Below are 25,739 nucleotides of genomic sequence, written 5' to 3' on the forward strand. Positions count from 1 at the left end.
CCTGTCCCTGTCTGTCTGTCTGTCTGTCTGTCCCTGTGTCTGTCCCTGTCTGTCTGTCTGTCTGTCCCTGTGTCTGTCTGTCCCTGTGTCTGTCCCTGTCTGTCTGTCTGTCCCTGTGTCTGTCCCTGTGTCTGTCCCTGTGTCTGTCTCTGTCCGTCTGTCTGTCTCTGTCCGTCTGTCTGTCTCTGTCCGTCTGTCTGTCCCTGTCTGTCTGTCCGTCCCTGTGTCCGTCCTGTCTGTCCGTCCCTGTGTCCGTCCGTCTGTCCGTCCCTGTGTCCGTCCGTCTGTCCGTCCCTGTGTCCGTCCGTCCCTGTGTGTGTCCCTGTCTGTCTGTCCGTCCCTGTGTCTGTCCCTGTGTCTGTCACTGTCTGTCCGTCCCTGTGTCCGTCCCTGTGTCCGTCCGTCCCTGTGTCCGTCCGTCCGTCCGTCCCTGTGTCCGTCCGTCCGTCCCTCCCTGTGTCCGTCCCTGCGTCCGTCCCTGTGTCCGTCCCTGTGTCCGTCCGTCCGTCCCTGTGTCCGTCCGTCCGTCCCTGTGTCCGTCCGTCCGTCCCTGTGTCCGTCCGTCCCTGTGTCCCTCCGTCCGTCCCTGTGTCCGTCCGTCCGTCCCTGTGTCCGTCCGTCCGTCCCTGTGTCCGTCCCTGTGTCCGTCCGTCCCTGTGTCCGTCCGTCCCTCCCTCCGTCCGTCCGTCCCTGTGTCCGTCCGTCCGTCCGTCCGTCCGTCCCTGTGTCCGTCCGTCCGTCCGTCCGTCCGTCCGTCCGTCCGTCCCTGTGTCCGTCCGTCCGTCCGTCCCTGTGTGTGTCTCCGTCCGTCCCCGTGTCCGTCCGTCCGTCCGTGTGTCCGTCCGTCCGTCCGTCCGTCCCTGTGTCCGTCCGTCCGTCCGTCCCTGTGTCCGTCCGTCCGTCCGTCCCTGTGTCCGTCCGTCCGTCCGTCCCTGTGTCCGTCTCCGTCCGTCCCTGTGTCCGTCCGTCCCTGTGTCCGTCCGTCCGTCCGTCCCTGTGTCCGTCCGTCCGTCCGTCCCTCCCTGTGTCCGTCCGTCCCTCCCTGTGTCCGTCCGTCCCTCCCTGTGTCCGTCCGTCCCTCCCTGTGTCCGTCCGTCCGTCCCTGTGTCCGTCCGTCCGTCCCTGTGTCCGTCCGTCCGTCCCTGTGTCCGTCCGTCCCTGTGTCCGTCCGTCCGTCCCTGTGTCCGTCCCCGTGTCCGTCCGTCCCCGTGTCCGTCCGTCCGTCCCGTGTCCGTCCGTCCGTGTCCGTCCGTCCCGTGTCCGTCCGTCCCGTGTCCGTCCGTCCCGTGTCCGTCCGTCCGTCCGTCCCTCCCGTGTCCGTCCGTCCGTCCCTCCCTGTGTCCGTCCGTCCGTCCCTGTGTCCGTCCGTCCCTCCGTGTCCGTCCGTCCCTCCGTCCCTCCCTGTGTCCGTCCGTCCCTCCGTCCCTCCCTGTGTCCGTCCGTCCCTCCGTGTGTCACTGTGTGTGTCCGTCCGTCCGTCCGTCCCTCCCTGTGTCCGTCCGTCCGTCCGTCCCTCCCTGTGTCCGTCCGTCCGTCCGTCCGTCCCTCCCTGTGTCCGTCCCTCCGTCCGTCCGTCCGTCCGTCCGTCCCTCCGTCCGTCCGTCCGTCCGTCCGTCCGTCCCTCCCTGTGTCCGTCCGTCCGTCCCTCCCTGTGTCCGTCCGTCCGTCCCTCCCTGTGTCCGTCCGTCCGTCCCTCCCTGTGTCCCTCTGTCCGTCCCTCCCTGTGTCCCTCTGTCCGTCCCTCCCTGTGTCCCTCTGTCCGTCCCTCCCTGTGTCCCTCTGTCCGTCCCTCCCTGTGTCCCTCTGTCCGTCCCTCCCTGTGTCCGTCCGTCCCTCCCTGTGTCCGTCCGTCCCTCCCTGTGTCCCTCCGTCCGTCCCTCCCTGTGTCCCTCCGTCCGTCCCTCCCTGTGTCCCTCCGTCCGTCCCTCCCTGTGTCCCTCCGTCCGTCCCTCCCTGTGTCCCTCCGTCCGTCCCTCCCTGTGTCCCTCCGTCCGTCCGTCCCCGTGTCCGTCCGTCCGTCCCTTTGTCCGTCCCTGTGTCCGTCCGTCCCTGTGTCCGTCCCTCCCTGTGTCCGTCCGTCCGTCCCTCCCTGTGTCCGTCCTTCCGTCCCTCCCTCCCTGTGTCCGTCCGTCCGTCCGTCCCTCCCTGTGTCCGTCCGTCCGTCCGTCCCTCCCTGTGTCCGTCCGTCCCTCCGTCCGTCCGTCCCTGTGTCCGTCCGTCCCTCCGTCCGTCCGTCCCTGTGTCCGTCCGTCCGTCCGTCCCTCCCTGTGTCCGTCCGTCCGTCCGTCCCTCCCTGTGTCCGTCCGTCCGTCCCTCCCTGTGTCCGTCCGTCCGTCCGTCCCTCCCTGTGTCCGTCCGTCCGTCCGTCCCTCCCTCCCTGTGTCCGTCCGTCCGTCCCTCCCTGTGTCCGTCCGTCCGTCCCTCCCTGTGTCCGTCCCTCCCTGTGTCCGTCCGTCCCCCCCTGTGTCCGTCCGTCCGTCCCTGTGTCCGTCCCTCCCTGTGTCCGTCCGTCCGTCCGTCCCTCCCCGTGTCCGTCCGTCCCCGTCCGTCCCGTGTCCGTCCGTCCCCGTCCGTCCGTCCCCGTGTCCGTCCGTCCGTCCCCGTGTCCGTCCGTCCCCGTGTCCGTCCGTCCGTCCCCGTGTCTGTCCGTCCGTCCCCGTGTCCGTCCGTCCGTCCGTCTGTCCGTCCGTCCCCGTGTCTGTCTGTCTGTCCCTGTGTCTGTCCCTGTGTCTGTCTGTCCCTGTCCCTGTGTCTGTCTGTCTGTCCCTGTGTCTGTCCCTGTCCCTGTGTCTGTCTGTCTGTCCCTGTCTGTCTGTCCGTCCCTGTCTGTCTGTCCGTCCCTGTCTGTCTGTCCGTCCCTGTCTGTCTGTCCCTGTCTGTCTGTCCCTGTCTGTCTGTCCCTGTCTGTCCCTGTGTCTGTCTGTCTGTCTCTGTCCGTCTGTCTGTCCCTGTGTCCGTCCCTGTCTGTCTGTCCGTCCCTGTGTCCGTCTGTCCGTCCCTGTGTCCGTCCCTGTGTCCGTCCCTGTGTCCGTCTGTCCGTCCCTGTGTCCATCTGTCCGTCCCTGTGTCCGTCCGTCTGTCCGTCCCCCTGTGTCCGTCCGTCTGTCCGTCCCTGTGTCTGTCCCTGTCTGTCCGTCCCCGTGTCCGTCCGTCTGTCCGTCCCTGTGTCTGTCCCTGTCTGTCCGTCCCCGTGTCTGTCTGTCCGTCCCCGTGTCCGTCCCCGTGTCCGTCCCTCCCCGTCCCAGTCCCTCCCCGTCCGTCCGTCCCCGTCAGTCCGTCCCCGTCCGTCCGTCCGTCCGTCCGTCCCCGTCCGTCCGTCCGTCCCGTGTCCCGTCCGTCCCCGTCCCCGTCCCTCCCCGTCCGTCCCCGTGTCCGTCCCCGTGTCCGTCCCCGTGTCTGTCCGTCCGTCCCCGTGTCTGTCCGTCCGTCCCCCGTGTCTGTCCGTCCGTCCCCGTCCCCCTGTCTGTCCGTCCCTGTCCCTGTGTGGCTGTCTGTCTGTCCCTGTGTCTGTCCCTGTCCCTGTGTCTGTCTGTCTGTCCCTGTGTCTGTCCGTCCCTGTCTGTCTGTCCGTCCCTGTCTGTCTGTCCGTCCCTGTCTGTCTGTCCCTGTCCGTCCCCGTGTCTGTCTGTCTGTCTCTGTCCGTCCGTCTGTCCCTGTCCGTCCCTGTCCGTCCGTCTGTCCCTGTGTCCGTCCGTCGGTCGGTCCCTGTGTCCGTCCGTCCGTCCGTCCCGTGTCCGTCCGTCCGTCCGTCCCCGTGTCCGTCCGTCCGTCCGTCCCCGTGTCCGTCCGTCCGTCCGTCCCGTGTCCGTCCGTCCGTCCGTCCCCGTGTCCGTCCGTCCGTCCGTCCCCGTGTCCGTCCGTCCCGTGTCCGTCCGTCCGTCCGTCCCCGTGTCCGTCCGTCGGTCCGTCCCCGTGTCCGTCCGTCTGTCCGTCCCCGTGTCCGTCCGTCTGTCCGTCCCCGTGTCCGTCCGTCCCCCCGTGTCCGTCCCGTGTCCGTCCGTCCCCGTGTCCGTCCGTCCCGTGTCTGTCTGCCGTCCGTCCCCCCGTGTCCGTCCGTCCCCGTGTCCGTCCGTCCCGTGTCCGTCCCCGTGTCCGTCCCGTGTCCGTCCCCGTGTCCCGTCCCCGTGTCCGTCCGTCCCGTGTCCGTCCCCGTGTCCGTCCCGTGTCCGTCCGTCCCCCGTGTCCGTCCCCGTGTCCGTCCGTCCCGTGTCCGTCCCGTGTCCGTCCGTCCCGTGTCCGTCCCCGTGTCCGTCCCGTGTCCGTCCGTCCCGTGTCCGTCCCCGTGTCCGTCCGTCCCGTGTCCGTCCCGTGTCCGTCCGTCCCGTCTGTCCGTCCCGTGTCCGTCCCGTGTCCGTCCCGTGTCCGTCCGTCCCGTGTCCGTCCCGTGTCCGTCCCCGTGTCCGTCCCCGTGTCCGTCCGTGTCCGTGTCCGTGTCCGTGTCCGTCCCCGTGTCCGTCCCGTGTGTCCGTCCGTGTCCGTGTCCGTCCGTGTCGTGTCCGTCCCGTGTCCGTCCGTCCGTCCGTCCCGTGTCCGTCCGTCCGTCCGTCCCGTGTCCGTCCGTCCGTCCGTCCCGTGTCCGTCCGTCCGTCCCGTCTCGTCCCGTCCGTCCGTCCCGTCCGTCCGTCCCGTCCGTCCGTCCCGTCCGTCCGTCCCGTGTCCGTCCGTCCGTCCGTCCCGTGTCCGTCCGTCCGTCCGTCCCGTGTCCGTCCGTCCGTCCCCGTGTCCGTCCGTCCGTCCCGTGTCCGTCCGTCCGTCCCGTGTCCGTCCGTCCGTCCCCGTGTCCGTCCGTCCGTCCGTCCGTCCGTCCGTCCCCCCCCGTGTCCGTCCGTCCGTCCCGTGTCCGTCCGTCCGTCCCGTGTCCGTCCGTCCGTCCCGTGTCCGTCCGTCCCCGTCCCTGTCTGTCTGTCCGTCCCTGTCCCTGTGTGGCTGTCCGTCCGTCCCTGTGTGGCTGTCTGTCCCTGTGTGGCTGTCTGTCCCTGTGTGGCTGTCTGTCCCTGTGTGGCTGTCTGTCCCTGTGTGGCTGTCTGTCCCTGTGTGGCTGTCTGTCCCTGTGTGGCTGTCTGTCCCTGTGTCCGTCGGTCCCTGTGTCCGTCGGTCCCCGTGTCCGTCGGTCCGTCCCCCTGTGTCTGTCGGTCCGTCCCCGTCCGTCCCAGTGTCCGTCCGTCCCCGTGTCTGTCTGTCTGTCCCCGTGTCTGTCTGTCTGTCCCCGTGTCTGTCTGTCTGTCTGTCCCCGTGTCTGTCTGTCTGTCTGTCCCCGTGTCTGTCTGTCCCTGTGTCTGTCTGTCTGTCTGTCCCTGTGTCTGTCTGTCTGTCTGTCTGTCCCTGTGTCTGTCTGTCTGTCTGTCCCTGTGTCTGTCTGTCTGTCCCTGTGTCTGTCTGTCTGTCTGTCTGTCCCTGTGTCTGTCTGTCTGTCTGTCTGTCCCCGTGTCTGTCTGTCTGTCTGTCTGTCCCCGTGTCTGTCTGTCTGTCTGTCCCCGTGTCTGTCTGTCCCTGTGTCTGTCTGTCTGTCTGTCCCCGTGTCTGTCTGTCTGTCTGTCTGTCCCTGTGTCTGTCTGTCTGTCTGTCTGTCCCTGTGTCTGTCTGTCTGTCCCTGTGTCTGTCTGTCTGTCCCTGTGTCTGTCTGTCTGTCCCTGTGTCTGTCTGTCTGTCCCTGTGTCTGTCTGTCTGTCTGTCCCTGTGTCTGTCTGTCTGTCTGTCCCTGTGTCTGTCTGTCGGTCTGTCCCTGTGTCTGTCTGTCGGTCTGTCCCTGTGTCCGTCTGTCGGTCGGTCCCTGTGTCCGTCTGTCCCTGTGTCCGTCTGTCGGTCGGTCCCTGTGTCCGTCTGTCCCTGTGTCTGTCTGTCTGTCTGTCTGTCCCTGTGTCTGTCTGTCTGTCTGTCTGTCTGTCTGTCTGTCTGTCTGTCTGTCTGTCTGTCTGTCTGTCCGTGTCTGTCTGTCTGTCCCTGTGTCTGTCTGTCTGTCCCTGTGTCTGTCTGTCTGTCCCTGTGTCTGTCTGTCCCTGTGTCTGTCCGTCCCTGTCCCTGTGTGGCTGTCTGTCCCTGTGTGGCTGTCTGTGTCTGTCTGTCGGTCTGTCCCTGTGTCTGTCTGTCGGTCGGTCCCTGTGTCCGTCGGTCCGTCCGTCTGTCCCTGTGTCCGTCGGTCTGTCCCTGTGTCTGTCGGTCCGTCCGTCCGTCCCTGTGTCTGTCGGTCCGTCCGTCCGTCGCTGTGTCTGTCGGTCCGTCCGTCCGTCCCTGTGTCTGTCGGTCCGTCCGTCCGTCCCTGTGTCTGTCGGTCCGTCCGTCCGTCCCTGTGTCTGTCGGTCCGTCCGTCCGTCCCTGTGTCTGTCGGTCCGTCCGTCCGTCCCTGTGTCTGTCGGTCCGTCCGTCCGTCCCTGTGTCTGTCGGTCCGTCCCTGTGTCTGTCCGTCCGTCCCTGTGTCGGTCCGTCCGTCCCTGTGTCGGTCCGTCCGTCCCTGTGTCGGTCCGTCCGTCCGTCCCTGTGTCTGTCGGTCCGTCCGTCCCTGTGTCTGTCGGTCCGTCCGTCCCTGTGTGGCTGTCCGTCTGTCCCTGTGTCCGTCCCTGTGTGGCTGTCTGTCCCTGTGTGGCTGTCTGTCCCTGTGTGGCTGTCTGTCCCTGTGTGGCTGTCTGTCCCTGTGTGGCTGTCCCTGTGTCCGTCCGTCTGTCTGTCCCTCTGGGTGTGTCCCTGTGTCTGTCCCCTGTCTGTCTGTCCCTCTGGGTGTGTCCCTGTGCCTGTCTGTCTGCCTGTCTGACAGAGCTACTGGAGCAGACAGACAGGGTGGTGAGTGGATGAGCATTAGTGTGGGGAGACTGTCTGTGGGCTGTGAAGGGGAGCAGAATGAACACTCACCGAGGACGGCAGGCCAGGGGGCTTGCGGATCTTCTTGGGTTGGGTGTCTACAGGGAGACAGAGAGAAGGTAAATCACATGGTTCGCTTCATCAAGGTCGACTGTTGTGTCTAGTTTGAAAATAACATCCTAATGATTGTGTATTGCTAGCGTTTTCACAGTTAGAGAATCATGCTCCGCCTATTACTAATACTCTTGCTCAAATCATTTGACAGAAGGCAAGAGCCTGGAAACCATTACAAAAAAACTAATGTGGGCTTCTTCCCGAACCACCGTACCTAGCTGGCCATCGGGAGGCCTCCTCCTGGGGTTGTTGGGGTACGATCCGGGGTAGAACTGAGAGGTAGACTTTAGCCCAGAGGGGGACATGGCATCTGGACTGGGCATGACGATGTCACTGGGTAGGAAGCCGGGCTGGCAGAACAACACAGAGAACAAGGGGTTAACAAACAACACATGCAGGAATGCATACAAAGCACACATGAATGCACAGTTCTGGGAAATCCAGAACACTCTAATTCAATGTGTTTCGGATGAAAGGAGAAGTGAGAAAATGGGGTCATCTTTATACTGAAACCAGACTTTAGCTCAAATCAAGTTAGAATTGGGGACATGGTAAACCTAAACTATGATCTTAACTAGGTTTAATAAGCAAAGGGGTCAGAAGCACTCTTACCTGGCCACCAAAGGAAGAGTATGGTATCCTCTCATTTTTACCTGTAAGAAGAAATGGACAATTATCGGGTTCCTTATGGAATGGTAGTTAAATGTTGGGTATTTAGAGTATACTTGAACAATGACAGAAAGTCCAAATCAGTAGCTGTTTAAAATACAAAGTAGTGATAAAAGTGCCCCCCCAATTCAGAGCGCTCAGCTGCTGGCCAGACAAAACCCAAGGGAGCATTTCTGCTCCAGTGCTCTTAACATCCAACACACACACTCTTCCTGGCACTTTGTCACTCAGATCATTTCATGGTTATAACAAAATACGTGCACACCAACAGTAACTCCACTACTTATTTACAACCTATCCCAATTACAACACTGAAGACACAGAGACAAGTCATCAGAGACTCTGAGCGTAGCCTACCTCCGATTCCTGAGCTGAGGAAGGGGGATGACAGGCCCTCGTGCTCATTGTAGTGGGAGCCATCTCCGTAGCCCTGTGGGAAAAACACAGAGGGGAAGACAACATGGTAAAAAGTCAGCAGAGTTCACTGATCAGTAATGAGTCCTTCCATGCCATGGCCAGTGCACTGGTTCATCCCTGTCTGGAAACTACCATGTGAGCTCAGGAAATGTGTACGGGATCCAGTCTCTAGCAATTTCTTAATCATCAAGTTGTGGTAATAACAGTTTGCTGCAGCCAATCTTCACCCCCTGTACACCGTTCCTTGATATTTACAATGAGACGAGCCAAGACAGTTACCGTGGATGTGAAGCCGCAAATTACCATTGGGCCTCCACAGAGGTAAAGACTAGCGCAGAGCCTGCCAACGCCCGACTCTGAGCCAGGCTATTAGGTACAAAGTCAAACTACCAGTCTGAATCATATGCATAGTTTGCCAATGCACTGAGCTGTTGTGAAGTGAGTGTGTAGTGTATGTGAGCCTGTGATGAGCCCCTGGTAGTGCTTACCCTTCCCTGGTTGAAGGGGGGGCTGTTTTGTTCTCCTGGGCCCCAGGATCCAGAGCCATTGCGCTCATCCAGAGCTGGAAGAGAGAGACATGAAAGGGTTAGACTCGCACTGACTGGAGAAAGTACACAACGGCACCATTTATATGAGGCCAGGCCATTTTATACTTAGCACTTTTACCTTTTAGAAATCAAAGCACTTTCGGCATTTAGTCCCCCTATTTGAAGAAGTCATAGGTCATATCATGCTAGGAATATAAGACCAAATACTACAAATTTGACTACTTTAATATACAAGTGAATTTGTCCACATACCTATAGACACCTTTAAATGAGGGAACTAGATACATCAAGTGCTTTCATTTCTAAAATGGTAAACACATATATGAAAATACAGTCAAATAAAAGGTGACATTCTATACTGTTGCCTCATGAAACATGTGATCTCAAATCCCAAATGGTGGAGTATAGAGCACAATTCTGTTTTAGTTTCACTGTCCAAATAAATATGTAGGGGTATATGTGTAGGAATAGAGCCATAATGCTAGCACCCATCACTCAGGTGAACTTGTCAGCACTGCAGAGTCCCTGAGCCAATGCATGTCATTCACAGGTCTTAAACGGCAACACCATTGGGACAACAGATCACCTTTAGGAGAATCTGTCATTGTCGCATTAAGGAAGGACCATTCCATACATGTCCATGTGAAAACCTCAAATTGAAGAAGCAGTGATGGGAACTGCCGTTTTACATCACCAGTCTGAAAGAGGGGGGCATTTCACTGATTCTATAGTGGGCAATGATCCTGTCGTAGTTAAATAATAAAAATAATATATCCCATTTAGCAGACGCTTTTGTCCAAAGCGACTTACAAGTCGGCTGGGGCCACTACTTTTACATATGGGTGGTCCTAGCTGGAATCGAACCCACGACGCTTGGCGTTGCAAGCGCCATGCTCTACCGACTGAGCCACACAGGACCCGTAGTTGACTGAGAAACCAAATGATAGCAGAATGTGTCATTGTCTAGCTTCTCATTGCCATTTGTTTCACAGCAGTTGTGCAGATGCCATAATATGATAAGCCATAAAACACCACATAACATACATATTCAATACACAAATCATATATGAATATGTTAAATCATTTCACAAGTGGTGGCTGTGTGGCTGAGGAAAAACAAGCATTCTAAAGATTGGTAGAGCAGAAATTCCAAAATACCCCCATCACCCCTTTCTCCTTGTCTTATCCGTTAATGCTACCAAGCCTCTCTGGAGACACAGGGCTTAATTGCATACTGATTTGCATAATTGTGCATATTAATACGGTTTCCTTATGAATATTCATATTTCTCCTTTGATTTCTGCCTAATTAAAAAAAATGTGTGAGAGAGAGTGAGGGGAGGGAGAGAGGGTCTGGGTGAGATGAGCGGCTGACGACTCAGAATGAGTGATGAGGCTAACAGAGCGGTGCAAGCACCTACACACGCCATGACAGCCATGATCTATGGAGCTGATGCCACTGGCATGGAGAAGCAGGGGAGCAGAGAGAGAGGCACCTCCAAATATCAGCCTTACTCAGTCACTGTCAGTGAGCTGAAAGGTCACACTGCGAAGACAGTCACATTTAGTCACAAGGACTGATGGACACAACTAAATATGAGCGACAGGCTTTTGCATGGACACCACTTCGACAGCCCTGCTGGCAGAGTTAGTCCACTCAATACGGAGACACAATCAAATCCACATAAGTGGCACCCCAGGGCCATAAAATAAGGCTTCTTAAAAACATTCTCCATTATCCAGTGTCTACAATGGCTTCGTTCCAACAGCCAGTCAATAGTAGTATTTGGTGCCCACATAGACCTACGGCACTTAAGAAAAGGCCTCCATTTGGCGAGCGGGTCCTACATGAGATGGAGAGAGCGTCGCCTTGCAGAGAAACTCTGACAACATTGTTTCACACTTTGTGGAGTAATTAACTTGGAGGCAATTAAACAAGGTGGGGAGCTGCTGAGGTGACACCGACACACAGCCAGCTATATGGAGAAGTGAGAGCCAAACACTGAGGAGCCTACTGTCACTATGGAAGAGGAGAGACGGAGGATGGGAGGACAGGGGTGAAGGAAAGAGGAAAAGGCATGGGAGATAAGAGGGGAGAAGGAAAGGGCTGGGGGACTAAAGACAGACTTCATGCTGCAATATTTGTTTCATGTTCATTCTTAACGCTTTTACAGAAGATCTTCAATTTCATTGTTTACGTGTAAATGATGTTATAAGTTTGGTTCCATTCTCTTCTCCCACTTTCTACCTGTTGAAACATTGAACTCCAACGTCTAACCTGATTCAGTAGATGAGAATCTAGTGAAGGCCATGAGGGAAATATTAACACTGTACAGGCCAGCCAGCCGCTGAACAAATAATCTGATTTTCAGGCACAACATCTTCTCACTGGGCAAAATCGAATATGCCTCTGAAAAGGCAGCCTGGATCGTTTCTTGCGTACGTCTTAAAACCACAAGCAAAAGGCGAGGTCTAGTAGACCAGACAATTTCTAATGCCACCAGTATAGGACATATTTGATAGAAGTTGGCTGTTCAGATCCTAAGGTGACAAACATCCTATGACAATCATCTGAAATAATATTTGTGTGGGAGTGTGCGCGCACAAGCACGTGTCTCTGCCTGTGAGAGAGGGTTGTTTGTTGTTGTTGGGGGGGGAATGTGGCCTGTCCTGGGTGGGTGGATGACGGGGCCAGCAGCTGCAGAGGTGAGTGAGGGGATGCCTGGTGGAGCCCTGCGGGTGTTACTGTCCCCACAGCCCCAGCTCCAGCTCCCCTCTCCACACGCTCTGGGCTATGGGCCCTGACAAGGAGGGGAGGACGCCTAATGCAATTAGCACCCCTCCGCGTACTTTTGTGTTGGTGAATAGAGGCGGACTGGTAGGCCACAACTCCACCAGTGCCTTTCCCGCGCTGAGTCAGTCACCTACTAGTAGAACAGAAGCGGTGATGTCACAGGCTACAGTTGGGACAGTTAAACAGGAAGTTGACCTATTTGCAGGAGAACAATACAGAACAAACAGGCTGCTCTTTGTTATGGCAATGTGATCTTATCATAATGGAGGACTGAAGTCAAGTTGTCATTTCAGGAAAAAGTGGAAGAGGTGCGAAATACACATTTTTCACATACATTGCCTACTTCAAAAGAAGTGCATTCTCCTCAAGTGAAAAACTGACGTAAAACTGCTAAAGTGTGTAATTTAGACCTGTACCGATGCTACTCCCTGTTGATTGTATATCTACTTATAACAAGGGATCTGGTGCAGCTTCAGAGTGGAAAACAGGAAGAAACGTATCCAACAAGCCTGAATTGTAGCTTACAGATGCCCTAATCTCTCACTGGATTGATAGGCTTGTGTCATAACCTCGAACAGAATCTCTAGAGGTTGGCAGTGTTGCACTCGTGCTATTACGAGCTACCTGGAGTTCTCTGAAAGTTAAATGTGACATTTTGAAGTATCACATTCGAATGGTGTCAATGACCAAGGGGCACACTTAGGACAGGGGCAGGAATGAACTTCTCACTGCTAAGTAATTGCTTGCTGTAATAGAAACAAACTGAGTCCTGCCACTGATCCCCATTCAGAGGGTTCCCACTCTGGCCAACACTCCATGCTGGGCCAGTTAAGTGTTCCAGAGCTCGGGGTGAGGGGCATTGTCTCTGGCTGAAGCCATTTCCTGTGAACCAAGTGGGGGGAAGAGCCCTGTGTCGAGTTGGGGGAGGAGTGTTTTATACTTCGGGGTGGGGGAGTCGTTTCAAGTCCATAAGCCCTTTTCTGCCTTTGTTCCTCTGCGGCCGAGTTCTTACTCTGGGGGCCGCACAGAGTGTGACTCCATTTCACACTGCAGGTTGGCAGGGTGACGGAGGGAAGGAACACGTCTTACTAATAACATTCAGCAAAAGCTACTCGCACATTTCAGGTGTTCCGAAATACAAGCCATGTTGGTGGTAGAAAAAAGATGAATTGGAAGTTAAAAATATATATATATTTAAAAAAATATTTGAATTCACTAAATAGAGACATATTGTAAACCTAAACGGCCACCGAGATGGTTTGCTTCATCACCCCACCAAAAAACAAGTTGGGTCTCATTCAACAACCAAAAATAAAGAAGACATTCTTCTGAATTACAGAGATGTTGTCATCAACACACAGCGTTGAAAGGCACCACCAACGTTCTGAAGCTTTGGCACAGATGAATCATCTTGGTCAGATGAAAAGAGCGGGGGTTAAAAAGGGTAAATGTGAACACGGAGTGACAGAGCAGGCTTGAATATTTCCACAGGAGAACTAGGATCAAACTAACCAGATCTGGACAACTTACTACCAGCAATAGAAGGCGATCAAATACCGTCCCCACACAGCGAAAGTAGGTCGTCAATCAAAAATATATACAGTATCGTTAATTCTATTGCCAAGTGAATGGGTGAAGGCATAATGCAATAGAACAAAACCACTACTGCTCTAGTACTTTAAACGCATTATACAAGGACAAATAGCAATGTTGCAGCTGCATATAAACAGCCATTATCCATTACTTACTGACCTTACCAAAACTTGATACAATAAGGCTCAGAAAGACAGTTTTACAGTATTCTGCATTCAGAACAGAATCTTACCTGATCCGCCAAACTGACTGCTCGCGAGTGTCGTCGGTCTGTTCTTCCCATTAGCCACAGGTGGTGCAAACATCTAGAATAGAGAAGAGGTGGGAAATAAATACTGATGTGAATATTCACATTGGCCACACCTTCTTTGAACATACAGTAAAGCTAGATCATTGTCTGTGATGTGAAATGTGGGCTGGACACGGATGTTAAGAGTGATCTAGCCTAATCCCTGGTCACAGGTGCTTGCTTAACATGCCATCTCATGAGCCACTGTGTGTGCTTCTGCTTCTTGGCATCTGGGCCAGCAACAGCCATACTGTAACATTATCAGCCAATCTTGCCACAGAACACACACACACACACACTTGTCTCCAATGGGTTTAGATACCATACATAGCTACTGCTTACAGGACCATGGACACATTTCTGATTTGAGTGGGTGGCGACACAAATGGATGTGCATAGCAAACCTAAGTCTTGACACACACACTAGTGGCCCATTAAGAAAGAGAGGGAATAAAACCAATAGAATGTCACTACCCTTAAGGCTTCAATAACACAGAGAGGAAATCAAATACACGGGCAGATCTTATATTAGTACGCTGTGGTTAGTGGAGGAATATCAATGCGTGGGACATCAAGTCCGATGACAAGCGTTTACTCAATTAGGGTTCCTGGTCTTGAATCCACAGATATTTTTCAGGCTATAGTAATTATCCATAACAATTTATTTACACAGGCTCAGCTATTCAATTTATCCAGAGATAAAGAAAAACACATGAATGTCAACTTAAAAGCCCAACAGAAATCATACGGTAAAAATGAATGAATACACAAGCTGATGCCAGCAAGTAGATGAAAATCAAACCCAAAATCTCCTATTAGTCTGACCATTCATAAAGACCTGCTTTCAAGAGACATAAACGACAGGGTTACCCCATTCCAAACAGCATGTATTGAGTTGAATACGATGTGGGGTGTTTCAGCGCAAGAACCACTCAAAAGTATGGAGAGTCCCTTCAAACGCTTCCCATAAGTAAATATCAGCCATCAAAATATTGCAAGGTTGTGCACAAAATAAGAAAAACCAAACTCTGAGCAAAAATAAACATTACGGCAAAATAGGAATCAAATACATCTCGCTTGAATAAATCTTCAGGATTCAGGTCAGCCCAAACCATAAAATCAACCTTACTGATCTTTTTCATGTTCAAGCACTGGCTTAAAACCAATGAATAAACACCTAGGACCTGTGGTACATTCAGGTGACCTTGCTTTGATTTATTGAGGATGGGGTAAAACAAACAAAAAATATTAAAATCAAATAACTTCTGGGAGGGATGAAGCTACTTTTGCCATGCTGGAGGGATGAAGCTACTTTTGCCATGCTGGAGGGATGAAGCTACTTTTGCCATGCTGGAGTTCAATGATGAAAAAGAACACGGGGTAAGCAATGTGGAAAAATTATAACCTGCTAATGAATCGGGAACAAGGAGAACTGTTTAACGGTTTTGCTGTCATTATATTGGATGTGTAACGGGCCCGTCCCTCCCCATTCAGCCGCTCTCTCTCTCTCTCCCACCCTCCCGGTCCAGCAGTCTATGTCCTGGTCCCAGACCCCTAGCCCACTCTCTCTTACCGCACTGAAATCCAGGAGGTCGTTGAGTTCCTTGTCTTGTGTTCCCACTGCAGTCATTCTCTGCTGCTGCTGCTCGTTCATGCCCCTCAGTCACTAACAACCCTACGAGAGAGATTCGCAAATAAGATAGACTGACTTTTAGTGGAACCAGACTAGAGAGCACAAACACATTGAATGTGACTGAAAAAATAAATAAAATAAGAAATAAATTTAAAAAATAAATAAAATCAGGCTAGATATTACTGGCTGATATGCCTGAGGAATTTCTGAGTTCTATCACTTGAGAAAATGAATGAACATACTGCCTTTTTCTGGCCATGTAATTCACTCTTGCCTACCACTCACTATGGACACAGATGCGTAAATAGTTGGCGAAAGTTGAGTACCCAGACTAATAGTCCAAGATCCTTCCCCTCTTATTGTCGTTTCGATGATTTCCCAGAGGCTCCACAACCTTAACACTGCCGCCTGTCCGCCTAGGACGTCTTCAAGATAGTAATAGTTGTCAGACAGACATGGGTATTTTGGCATATGGGACACGGATATTCAAACAATATTCAGAGAGAGAAAAAAAAAAGGGCATCACTATTTTGTTGTAACCGAGTTAAAATGGGTAGCACCATTTCCCTTGTCACATATAGGCCAGTGCAATAATTCATTGTGAATAATCACATATGAACAAATACAACATAAAGAAAGACCAGAGAGGGTAATTAACTACCTTGGGCATGACCACATAGGTTACTAGTAGTGAGGCATCACTATACAGGCTGCAAGGAAGGGAATCGGACACTCCATGTGAAGAATATAGGCCTGCCTAGTTAATGCATCCCTTATTCAACCTTTACCAAGACAAACCACTTCTCTCAGGCCATGTCTTCCACAACATATCACATGCACGTTGATCAGCCATTTCTACATGAAAGTAAAGTATATTAGGTTTACAATTAGACATAATTGGAGCTATTGTTAGACCTAGGCAATAGGGGTGAAAGGCAGAGCTAATGGATGTATGCAAACATGTCATTACCAAATTACCATATGTCAGCACAGAGGAACCTTGTCAAATGGCACAAAAAGCATGAATACTGGATTTACCCTGTGTTTTGCATTCCAACAGGAGCCTGAGGCAAAGAAGCAGAGCTCAGATGCTCAGCAGCACTACATGCCTCAGAATAAACTGCCAGTGCAACAGAGAAGAAGCACTAGGGCGCCAACAGGTGGTGTACTTTTACAACCTCCTTTGTAATCCATTTCTTGTGCAATTTGTTGTAAACAACCATTTGAAGGTTTGAACCACAAAATAAATGCAACTTGTCAGGTGTAAATGTAAACACCAGATTTCTAACAATACATCAATTGCAAAATGAAAGCGATTCTTACTTTCTTCATATTTGTCACACACACACACACACACACACACACACACACACACACACACACACACAGGGCTAGTAGTTCCTTTGAGCCCAGAGTGGAATCAAGGAATTTTTTAAATACAAATTACGCTTTAGTATCTTCAACATTGAATAAATTCCTTGGAGAAGACGCGTGTAAAAACAATACTTAAAAAAAAATGCATATAAACCATTCAAAGGAGCCATCAGGATTAGGCCTTGGTATTGAAAGTGAAGGCAGGTTAGGCCTACATGACCTAACCTTGAAACAAGATTCCCCCTAATATAACAATAGGCCCAATTGTAAAATATGCCTAATGTTGTCTTGCCACACTTTTGGATAAGGTGGTAGGCCAAGGATACACAAACCTTGCCAAACATAAACCACAAAAACAATTACTGTTCTAAAATGTTGTGGGTACATCTGGATATTTAAAGGGACGCTGGCACTGTGGATACACACATATTATTGTACAGAATAGTATCTTTTGCTACCCAGTTAGAATAATATTCGGAAGCAATAGATTAGGGCTATGGTCGCCTTGTACACGTGAGCCAGACAAGGCGTCCTCCATGTGCAAAACTATAGTCTCTATTCCTAAAAAGGAACATATATTGAACACAATTTTAATGTTATTTTAATTATGCAAAACACATTTTGACAAGTGGGCTTCTTTACCCAAACCTTGCATATCTAGGCCTCTGTTTCTGAGAGCTGACATCAATACAACATCCATTGTGATCATCATGCACTTCCCAAAACCTTTGAACATATTCAAGCACCACCAAAAAAACTAATAGCAGAATGTGAGTTTTGGACAATTGTGTTTTTCCTTTGAATAGACATTAACAGAAAATGTAAATATATGTTTTGAGTTAAAAAAAAAAAACTCAAATACAACTGTTGCTTCTCAACAAGGGAATATAATGTGTCTGGCTGCAATGAATCCAACTAAAACTTTACATTATAGTCGGGAACAGCATCATGATCAAATGTATTCAGAAATCTGCTGGGTTCAACGACATTTTCATTCCGGTGAAATGTTTCCATATCGTTTCGCGTAGTTTCCCAAACTGAAACAACGTAAATATTTATTCCTGGTTGCAAAATCATCCGACTCCGCTCGATAGCCGTTTCCAAAGATAATAGACCACGTCTAGGTCCTATAGCCTACTGAAAAGGGATGCTTTCCAGACGGAGGATAGTCAGTTTCCAAGGGCTCTCTGTTGTGGAATTAAGAATGGGATCTCTCGCTACACAACGTAAAAGAATTCCATTAACCTTGAGGAAAAGAAAAAACACCTAAAAGACACTGAAAAACAAATAATGTGGCCTCCTTGAATAACTGAAAAAGTAATTTTAATAAGGTTATAAATACGTTCATTTCTATAATTTCTTTTGAAATACGACAACAAACTCAAGGTTGAAGTTTGCATTTCAGTTAGTCCAAAAAGGAGATGGTGGGGAGTGGGGGAAATAAGTAATTTCCTGCCAAATGTGGAATAAAATAAAATGTAAATCTAGCCTGTGACCACCCGCTTAACCACTTTCATAAAGGGGTCGTTGTTTGTGTATTAGTGGTTATTGAAACGTCTGCGTTAGTTGCTTTACATTTCTGATGAACTCTTGAAATGGCAGGGTGAACCAATGAAAGTACAAGTTTATAATGCCCCTCAACATTACTTAGGCTTTATAGCCGATTAGATTTAGTCGTCATTCCCACTGATCGAACACAGGCTTCTTTAGGGGAAAATTGTGACTAGTAAACACATCAAAGTGAGTCAAATTCAGAATAACCCATATCTTTATGGGGAACAAAGGACTAATTGCCCCCACTACACGGTTGGTGCGGAGACCACCACACACTTGAGGGCTAAACTCACCACCTTACTAAAAACCAGACAAAAACTTGCATCCCCCCGCTCCAACCACACATTCCCAAAACTTTTGATAATTGTAGAAGTCAGACGTTCTACAATTGGCCACATCCCACCTAATTAATTCGTGCAATTTTCCCGACTATATGTCAGTCTGAAACAGAAGCATTTTTTACCTTTAATCTTCAAATGTCTGGCATCCAACAGTAAAAAGAAAGGCTGTCTCTCGCAGGGAGAAAAAACATAAAACTTCAAGAGAATTTCAACCTCAGCGCGTGAAACGCATTGGATCGCTGTAGGTCTTCCTTATTCCTCCTGAACCTTGCTTCGTTACACTGTCCACGTCATTAGTACAATGTAACCAGTTTGCATCCAAACAATATCTAGTTATTAATCTCACGTCTTCCTTTTTGTTGTTACAATTGAGATGATTTCATTCTTCTAGAAGACATCTTAACCACCTCCGTCCACATTGTCAGAAGCAACAACGTATCCTTCCGCATAAAAAGAGGGCCTCAAAGCAGCGGTGTCCAATTTCAAACGCCTATATAGAGACAACCTATTTGCTCATCGGAAAAGAACAACTATAAGTTGTAACGACTTAAATTGATGTAACCGCCGCATATGTTAAATCGTTGGCCAACAGTTAATGTGTACTCTTCAAAATAAAGGCGATCTAAAGGACTACGCCTTTTAGCGGAAGGTTATAGTAGGAAAGTTAGCTGCGATTACACAGCAGCTTCACGAGATGGAATGATAAATCCGTACAAGCATAGCCAATAGAAAAACATTTATGAGTGACAAGCAGACACGGAAACCAATAGCCGACCGCAAATACATATTTGAACCGCCCTCTTCTTGACGCCTGGTTTGCTGTGTGCTCAGGGAGGCTGTGAGGGGGCTACAGTGTAGCCTCTGACATCATTTTAATGCTGTGGTTAACATTTTGCTCGGTCTACATTTTGTAAACGTAGCCTAGGCTACTCCAAGCAGAAGGGTGAAATTGTCAAATAAATAACATTCATTGCCTAACTATATCACACTACTAGTAGTACAAGGCTTGGCTTCAACTATGTGTACTGTAGTGCCAACAGAGTGGGCATCACTAAATTGTTCATTCAGAGGAGCCATAAGATCTAGCCTAGGATCTAGCCTGTTTTTGCCAGTTAGACTTTTACAATTTCTTGATAATCAAAATGTTCACCTTAAAACTGGTCACACCATTGAGTATATCCCATTTTGGCAAAAATGTTTTCTAAGAAATAGACAATAGATCATCAATAACTATTTTATTATTCAGGGCCCAAGTTTTTTAGACCAGGTTATATGACCAGGGAAACCTCAAGGCGAGGTTGATTGGTTATGTTCATGCTATTTTCACTTGGACATAAAACTAAAGCGTCCTCTGTCTTTCTGCGCCTGATACATAGACCTGGGGTGGAGAGAGAAGGGAAAGGAAAGAGTATAGTATGGGATCATAACAGAGCATGAATGTGGGGGGAGGGGAGAGGTCTGGCTGCAGAGAGAGAGAGAGAACATGTGTTGAGAGAGGGAGAGCGCATAGCGAGGTCTAAGTTTGTTTGATGACAATATCCATAGTGATTAATCAATCAATCAACCAAATGTATTTATAAAGCCCTTTTTACATCAGCAGATGACACAAAGTGCTGTACAGAAACCCAGCCTAAAACCCCAAACAGCAAGCAACGCAGATGTAAAAGCACGGTTGCTAGGAAAAACTCCCTATAAAGGCAGGAACCTAGGAAGAAACCTAGAGCAGAACCAGGCTCTGAGGAGTAGCCAGTTATCTTCTGGCTGTGCCGGATGGAGATGATAAAGGTACATGGCCATTTAAGGTCAGATTTTTCTTCAAGATGATCACAGTGGTTGTAGAGGGTGCAACAGGTCAGTACCTCAGGAGTAAATGTCAGTTGGCTTTTCATAGTCAAGCATTCAGAGGTTGAGACAGCAGGTGCGGTAGAGAGAGTGTCGAAAACAGCAGGTCCTGGACAAGGTAGCACGTCCGGTGAACAGGTCAGGGTTCCCTACCGGCAGGCAGAACAGTTGAAATTGGAGCAGCAGCACGACCAGGTGGACTGGCTACAGGCAGGAGTCATCAGGCCAGGTAGTCCTGAGGCATGATCCTAAGGCTCAGGTCCTCCAGGAGAGGAGGGAGAGAGAATTAGAGGAAGCATACTTAAATTCACACAGGACACCAGATAAGACAGGAGAATTACACAAGAAATAACAGACTGACCCTAGCCTGCCGGCACATACTGTAGACTAATGCAGCATATATACTGGAGACTGAGTCAGGGGTGGGTCGGGGGACATAGTGGTTCCATTCAATTGACTGATTAAAAGAAAGGAGAAAAACTATATGAGTTAATAGCTTGATAGCGTGGTAGTTTGTATTTTCCATAAATTACCACGAAGATACACATCCTTCGAATGATTCAATGGCTTTAATAATCTTCACCTCCCCTGACAAAGGGCAAAATATTTGCAAACTAAGTGGTTAAGCGGGCATTGTGCACATATACATATATTCTTCATATAGCATGTCTTTCTGGCACTATGATGTTATTCCTTTTTTCTTTTACATGGTATCCAACTGGTAGTTACAGTCTTGTCTCATTGCTGCAATTCCCGCACGGAGTCGGGAGAGGCGCAGGTCCCGAAACACAAACCAGCTTCTTAACACAACGCCCGCTTAACCCGTAAGCCAGCAATGTGTCAGAGGGTGACCGTGTCAGCGTGCATTGCACCCAGCATAGGAGTCGCTAGAGCACAAGAACATCCTGGCCGGCCAAACCCTCCCCATAACCCGGACGACGCTAGTTCAATTGTGCACCGCCCCCTGGCTGTGACAGAGCCTGGACTCGAACCAGGATCTCTAGTGGCACAGCTAGCACTATGATGCAGTGTCTTAGACCACTGTGCCACTTGGGAGGCAGGTTTTATGTTATTCTAATGTCTGTTTTATAATTTCTACTGAACAAATACCTAAAACACAACATGCAAAGTGTTGGTCCCATGTTTCATGAGCTGAAATAAAAGATCCCAGAAATGTTTTGTACACACAAAAAGCTTATTTCTCTCCAATTTTGTGCACACAAGGCCACTCTAAAATGTGCAGTTTTGTCACACAACACAATGCCACAGATGTATCATGTTTTGAGGGAGCATGCAATTGGCATGTTGACTGCAGGAATGTCCACCAGATTTGTTGCCAGAGAATTGAATGTTAATTTCTCTACCATAAGCTGCTTCCAAACATCATTTTAGAAAATTTGGCAGTATGTCCATCTGGCCTCACAACCGCAGACCACGTGTAATCACACCAGCCCAGGACCTCCACATCGGATATCTTCACCTGCGGGATCATTTGAAACCAGCCACCCAGACAGGTGATGAAACTGAGGAATATTTCTGTCTATAATAAAGCCCTTTTGTGTGGAAAAACTCATTCTGATTGGCTGGACCTGGCTCCCAAGTGGGTGGGCCTGTGCCCTCCCAGGCCCACCCATGGCTGTGCCCCTGTCCAGTCATGTGAAATCCATAGATTAGGGCCTAATGAATTTATTTCAATTGACTGATTTCCTTATATGAACTGTAACTCAGTAAAATCGTTGAAATTGTTGCATTTATATTTTTGTTCAGTATATGTGAGAGCCTCTGCCTTAAACCTTGGCATAGCACTTGCTATGCCAAGGAATGCTATGACCACCATTAATACATTCAGGCTGGGTATCCTATGGATGACCATAACTGATGACGACTATCTGTGTTTATGGTATAAGTTGTGACCAAACAGGACAGTTAGAAAGCAAAGATTTTGTATGGAAATTATTAAAGGTGTTAACCAAATATCTAACTCTCCATTCAGAGAAAGAGGGATGGGCTACCAATAGGAGATATAGGTAAATAATCATGTGTGTCCCCTGGGTAGGAGAGTCTCGGCAGCACAGTCTGCATTAATTAGTCCCAGAGACAGTCTGTGGAATGTAGTAGGGTTATTGCCTAGAAAAAATGCACATATGGGTCATAAATACCTTTACTAACACACTGAACACATTGACAGAAGACAGGATTCTTTTTTTAATCCCGCTGTCAAAGAACATCTGACTCACTTATCTGACAACCACTTGAACAATCCTGTCTTAAGGTATCTATTAATCAAAAAGAAAAATTCTAACAGATGGAAACATCTGTTTGAAAATGAATTGCCAGAAAAAAAAATTTTTTTTCCAGTATTGGGCCCTGGGTAAGAATAGTGCTGTTGTCAGTGTTAACAATGAGATTTGTAAGCCCTCCAAGTAGTTTGTAGTAACAGCTGGGCCTGACACGGAGAGCATGTACAAGGGCAGCCAGAGTGAAGACGGAGGGGGTGAATTAAAAAAATCATATCTGAGAACCGTCAACTAACGGATAATAAACCTGAATTCATACAATATTGAGACTGGATAGTGAACTCCAAGAATTATAGGTGGAATGGAAGGGGCATTGCATAGAATTGTAAATTGAGTATACATTTTTGTCAAGAGTATCTATAAATGTTTTATCAATACCGTGTGTTGCAGACAAATAGAGAGGCATGATTTTAAATCACATAATTTAACCATCACTCATATTGCAGTGAGTTGTTTATTAGTAATAGGTTATATAATGGTATCACGACAATCACAGATTATTATCATCATATCATTGTCACTGTAAGAAAAAATGGATACCAAAATACCCAGTATATAATATACCATGTTAAAATACATGAATAGTACAATAGATAGACCACATAGAATGTATTTGGAGAGGGAGACTGCCTTATTTACCCCCATAACTTCCTTCAAGCTATTCCCCGCCTCCTCTCTGTAATTAACGACAGATGCACATGGAACATTTGCATATGTCTTGCACATTGGTGCTAATCGGTCATATATTTGTGCACATGTATCAAATATTAATACGTGTATGAATCTTGTATGAATCTTTGAATATTGATCAATTCATGTAAGTAATAAGTGTGTACTAAGTGTACTAATTATGCAATTTTAGATGTATTACAGCACAGAAACAAATAAAGAAAGGGGAATTATCCACTCCTGGGACAACATGGAATGAAGCACTGTATCAAATCAAATTTTATTGGTCGCATATACATATTTAGCAGATGTTTTTGCAGGTGTAGCGAAATGCTTGTGTTCCTAGCACCAACAGTGCAATAATATCTAACCATTCACAACAATACACACATATCTAAAAGTAAAATAATGGAATTAAGAAATATATAAATATTAGGATGCCACTGTTCTTTGTTCCATTTTACACTGAACCTATGGTAGCATTTACCTTTCCTTTTTATGTTCTGTGGTTTGGTGCTACCTGTCTCAACAGTCTCTTACATCTTTTGTCACATCCAGCCCTCTTCCCCAGCATCCTCTCTGTTCAGTCTATAGGAAGCCACTCATGCAAACCACATCACCTGGTTATATCACACAGCAGTGAGACAAGCTGCTCACTACCTTACACACTGAGTGCCTCACAGCCAATGGCTGCATAACGGTAGAGGCTTTGGTTTGGGTGTGGGGGAAGGGCAGAGGTGCATAGGGTTCTGATCACACAAGAAACTAGGCCAAGGGCGACAACCCCTCAAACTCTAGCTCCTCCCATCACTGCAACTTATTACAGTCTCATGACAATCACTTGCAAAAATGTAATTAACAAGACATAAAAAACTATTTGATCCACAACACGTGTGTTTAGAGAATAAACCGTACCTATTTCGGGGATGGTGCATAATTTGGTACCCCTTGAAAGCCATGCTCCAATGAAAGGGCGGATGGTAGCAGGTTATATGGATTGATAGCGTTGGCTGGGTGCCTGTGTTCTGAGTCTATCTCTGCAGAAGGAAGGGGAGGAGAGAGGGACCTATCTGTTGTGCTCTCTGTGCTCATGGTAAACAGAACCCCACAGAGCCAAAACTGTCCAAACTCAGGCTCCCACCTGTGTAATATCAGCAAGGTGCAGAGAGAAGAGCAAGTGTTTAAAAAGATACAAGGTCAGCTAGCTATGGGGATACACACAAGGTTAACATTGAATGTGATGTGAAGACACCTCCAATTAAAACAGTAACATCATGTAACCTCATGGTAGACAAAGAACCCTCATGTGAACACAAATGTGTTATATATTATATTTCTTATAAAATACTGGGGCAGAGCTCCATAGAGCAGAACATTTGTTTTGTGAATTGACCTTAACATGTATCTCACAGACATCCCAGAGCTAAATTGAACACAATGTTGAATGTCACAGACAAAAACAAATCAACAGTGTATTTACAAAAAACACAAACCCCATTTGCTCTCCCGGTTTTCAGATGAGGTAGTTTCCTGAGCACTGTGTTTCTCTTGTGATTTCTATGTCACCCCTTCTGCCATCTTGGAATCCCATTATTGCGCAGTAGTTCCTAGGGTAGCCCCTGTTCTGCCACCCACGCCTTCAGGTACAGTTAACAGAACACTGGCTTCCTGTTTACAAAACCAGGCAGGCACATCAGAACCCCACCACGGAGCAGACTTGCAGTCGCATGAGCAAGAGCAAGAAGGAGAGCAAAAATGTGTCAGTGTAATGAAAGAGGGAGAAATATAACTGGGTTGAGAGAGAAAGCGAGTTCCCTGGCAATATCAACACTGCCCAATATTTGGTCTCTTGACATTTTGTAAATATAATGTAATAAATAGTCAGATACTGAGTAGGAGGTGTAGGAAGGCAAAGTCATATAATTACAATCAAATCAAGGTTCGAATCGACTTAAAAATCAATTGGAGCAGGCATGTCAGGGAGAGGACAGAAGGAGGAAAAGAAAGAGAGAAAGGGAGATGGATGGGAGCGAGTGGGGGAGGGAGACAGAGATTGTTGGTGTCGTGGGAGCACAGGAACAACAATAACAGCAGTGTGTGTGTGTCTGTGTGAGTGAGTGCCTGTGTGTGTGCCTGTGTGTGTGTGTGTGTGTGTGTGTGTGTGTGTGTGTGTGTGTGTGTGTGTGTGTGTGTGTGTGTGTGTGTGTGTGTGTGTGTGTGTGTGTGTGTGTGTGTGTGTGTGTGTGTGTGTGTGTGTGTGTGTGTGTGAAAGCGAGAGAGTGGAAGTGGGGGGTATTATTGCTCACAAAAGTGATGAAATGACATCTCCTCTACTCCACAACACAGCTGCTGCAGCAGTAGAACACATTCTGACAAGATACCTGACCTTTTTCTGTTTTTTCCCTGACACACGTCAGGTCATAACTGTGTTTGCCAGTGTATTCGGATCCGCTTAACTATGTCTAATGTTCTCCCATTACAAACACACCATACTTATACTCTATTGTTGAACACAACCTTTTCAGTTCAAAACATGACCTTTGTTTAGGTTAAAATTACATCAGGAAAATATAACAAAAATGCTTAGGGCTATATTTAGTCTATCACTGAAGCATTACAGATCGCACAATAGAAATGTAAAGGTAATTTTCGATAGAGCCAACATATTCAGCATTTACTGTGAATCCAGTCTCCGTTTAACATAGGAACAATCCCTTTAAATTTCAATCACTCTGTAATGCTGAACTTCTGCGATACGGATTGAATAGAGCCCTTAGTCTATCTTTCCTTGATCAAGTACATTTTGCTATTCTA

General features: G+C 48.9%; 1 protein-coding gene across 11 annotated transcripts in view; it reads right to left on the reverse strand.

The window, feature by feature from the left end:
- Positions 1 to 18,797, reverse strand: part of LOC135512778 (transcription factor E2-alpha-like) — a 37,846-nt gene extending 19,049 nt beyond the window's left edge. For 7 of the 11 annotated variants that reach the window (XM_064935145.1, XM_064935147.1, XM_064935141.1 and 4 more), the window contains exons 1-8: positions 18,240 to 18,795; positions 14,789 to 14,890; positions 13,159 to 13,231; positions 8,481 to 8,554; positions 7,933 to 8,005; positions 7,519 to 7,559; positions 7,121 to 7,256; positions 6,844 to 6,890 (exon numbers count right to left, since the gene is read on the reverse strand). In XM_064935145.1, the coding sequence (XP_064791217.1) occupies positions 6,844 to 6,890; positions 7,121 to 7,256; positions 7,519 to 7,559; positions 7,933 to 8,005; positions 8,481 to 8,554; positions 13,159 to 13,231; positions 14,789 to 14,869 (525 nt within the window). In that variant the 5' untranslated portion in view covers positions 14,870 to 14,890; positions 18,240 to 18,795. Of the gene's footprint in view, positions 1 to 6,843; positions 6,891 to 7,120; positions 7,257 to 7,518; positions 7,560 to 7,932; positions 8,006 to 8,480; positions 8,555 to 13,158; positions 13,232 to 14,788; positions 14,891 to 18,239 lie in introns of all 11 variants that reach the window. The other 4 variants (XM_064935138.1, XM_064935144.1, XM_064935148.1 and 1 more) reach the window with 3 other exon arrangements.
- Positions 18,798 to 25,739: the final 6,942 nt, after the last annotated feature.

This window comes from Oncorhynchus masou, chromosome 24, assembly GCF_036934945.1.
Source record: "Oncorhynchus masou masou isolate Uvic2021 chromosome 24, UVic_Omas_1.1, whole genome shotgun sequence".
NCBI lineage: Eukaryota > Metazoa > Chordata > Actinopteri > Salmoniformes > Salmonidae > Oncorhynchus > Oncorhynchus masou.